The sequence below is a fragment of the Cynoglossus semilaevis genome, chromosome 12 (assembly GCF_000523025.1).
Source record: "Cynoglossus semilaevis isolate Cse_v1.0 chromosome 12, Cse_v1.0, whole genome shotgun sequence".
Taxonomy (NCBI): domain Eukaryota; kingdom Metazoa; phylum Chordata; class Actinopteri; order Pleuronectiformes; family Cynoglossidae; genus Cynoglossus; species Cynoglossus semilaevis.
In genome coordinates, this window is record NC_024318.1 from 1,437,490 (window position 1) to 1,439,492 (window position 2,003).

Below are 2,003 nucleotides of genomic sequence, written 5' to 3' on the forward strand. Positions count from 1 at the left end.
ATCAGGTGTGGTTATTCTCGGTGTTCAGCCGGCGGGTGGATGCGCGGGCTCGGTCAGCCTGTGTGTGTGTGTGTGTGTGTGTGTGTGTGTGTCTTATCAGGACTTTGCTTCTGGAGATGCACAGCAGGAACGATTGCCTTTACACACACACACACACACACACACACTATAACAAAAGGAGCCTGGCAGTAATGTGATAATGCCAGGGTTAGCTGTTAGCTGTTAGCTGTTAGCTGCTAGCTGTTAGCCACGGAGGGAGGTCTTGTTTTAGAGGCAGGGACAAAGAGGACGACAAGGGAATCAAACCTGCGACTAAAATCTCCGTAGAAAACTTACAGTCAGCGATGAGTCAATATTCAGAGGTCAAACATAAGGCCCGCGGGCCGGAGACGGACCTTCAGTTGGTGACATGTGGCCTCTGTGTAGTTGCGATTCTTCACAGCGAAGCGTTATTGAACGAGGTGGACATTTTCATTTTCTTTTTTTTTTAAATCTCCAACCTGGTTAACCCTTCGTTAACCCTTCGTTAACCAGGTTGGAATCGTCAGATTTTTTGGACCCACTGTCGTCCGCGAGTCAAACAGTTTCAAATTTCACCCGCGTGTACGATGTCGTCGTTTCACTTCCTTCAGGAAAGGTGACTTTGACACTTTGTGTTTTAACGACGGCAAAAAAAAAAAAGACTGAAAGGTTTCACAAACATCACCGTGAGGACAGAACAGAGACCTGGACAGTGATGTGAGACCCGTATGTCTTTGTCTCTCTCTCTCACACACACACACACACACACACACACACACACGCAGCTACCTTGATTTCCGAGGCGGAGAGTTTGTCTGTTCTGCTGCCACCCTCTGGGGAGTCCTGGTTCTTTCGGTTGACGTGGACCACAGCCACTTGGCTCTGCTCCAGGAAGGACAGCAGAATCAGCCTATCACTGAGCACCGCTGAAGATGACATCATCACAGAGACAGAGACAGAGCTTAATGTCAGGATTCAAACGTAACCGTCACCATTTCACCTTGAAGCCACTTCTCCTCCATCTTTTCTTCAAACTTCCTCTTCCTCGTCCTTCATCTTCAGTCCGTCCGTTCTTCTTTCCCACTCATCCCACTTTCTCCCCCCTCCTCCCCTCCTCTCCCCCTCCTGATGTTTCGGGGTAAAACTTGATCCTGTTCGACTCGTCTGAAGCTGCGTGGAAACGGTGATTAGCCGTGAAGCCCCCCTCCCTCCAAATTAATCTGTTTATGAAACCAATTAAATGGAAAAACAAATTGGAGGTGTGTGTGTGTGTGTGTGTGTGTGTGTTTCGACACATGTCACACAGATATCCTGCTTTGAGTGGAACGAGCGAGGCTACACCCCGAGATAATTAAGCACGCTGTGTGTGTGTGTGTGTGTGTGTGTGTATTTATAACTGGTTGATTATGATTACACTTCAGTCGTCCTCTTGTTTGAATTTTTTTTTTCAAATTAATATGCACATATTCATGAGGGAACACAAACATGGCGTGGAAATTAAAAAAAAAAAAAAAAAGCCAAAAAAAAAAAAAACGTAGCATCTAAAGCTAACGCTGTTAGCGCCGGATTATAAACATCCCAATAAGAGCGGACGGCGAGTGTGAACCAGAGAGACGTTTGGTCGACGCCGGGACACGACTTCGCTACGACACGTTAGACAAACGACGACAAACGAAGGCAAACGAAGATGTCGATCTTCATCTTTGTCTACGGGAAAATAGGATTCAAACCTTTTTTCATTCCCCGATGGAGAACAGAAACGAGGCGGTGGCTCAGATCTGGGACCAGAGCAGACGACCAATCAGCATCCAGCCCTGGGAGTCAACACAGATGTTTATATTTGTGTCCACACAGACTGGGCCGAAAAACAACTAAATCAAACTGTTGCACAGTTTTGGTTTTTAAACGTCGTACGTCTGCGATAACGGAACAAAAGCCCCCGTTAGTTACTCTGACCCCCCCCCGTACCCCACCCGACACTC

General features: G+C 47.2%; 1 protein-coding gene across 1 annotated transcript in view; it reads right to left on the reverse strand.

Annotated features, from left to right (window-relative positions):
• wdpcp (WD repeat containing planar cell polarity effector) overlaps positions 1-2,003 on the reverse strand; it is a 54,090-nt gene that overhangs the window by 24,641 nt on the left and 27,446 nt on the right. Inside the window, exon 10 of the mRNA XM_008321380.3 lies at positions 811-947. Coding sequence (XP_008319602.1) covers positions 811-947 — 137 coding nt within the window. The remainder of the gene's footprint in view (positions 1-810; positions 948-2,003) is intronic.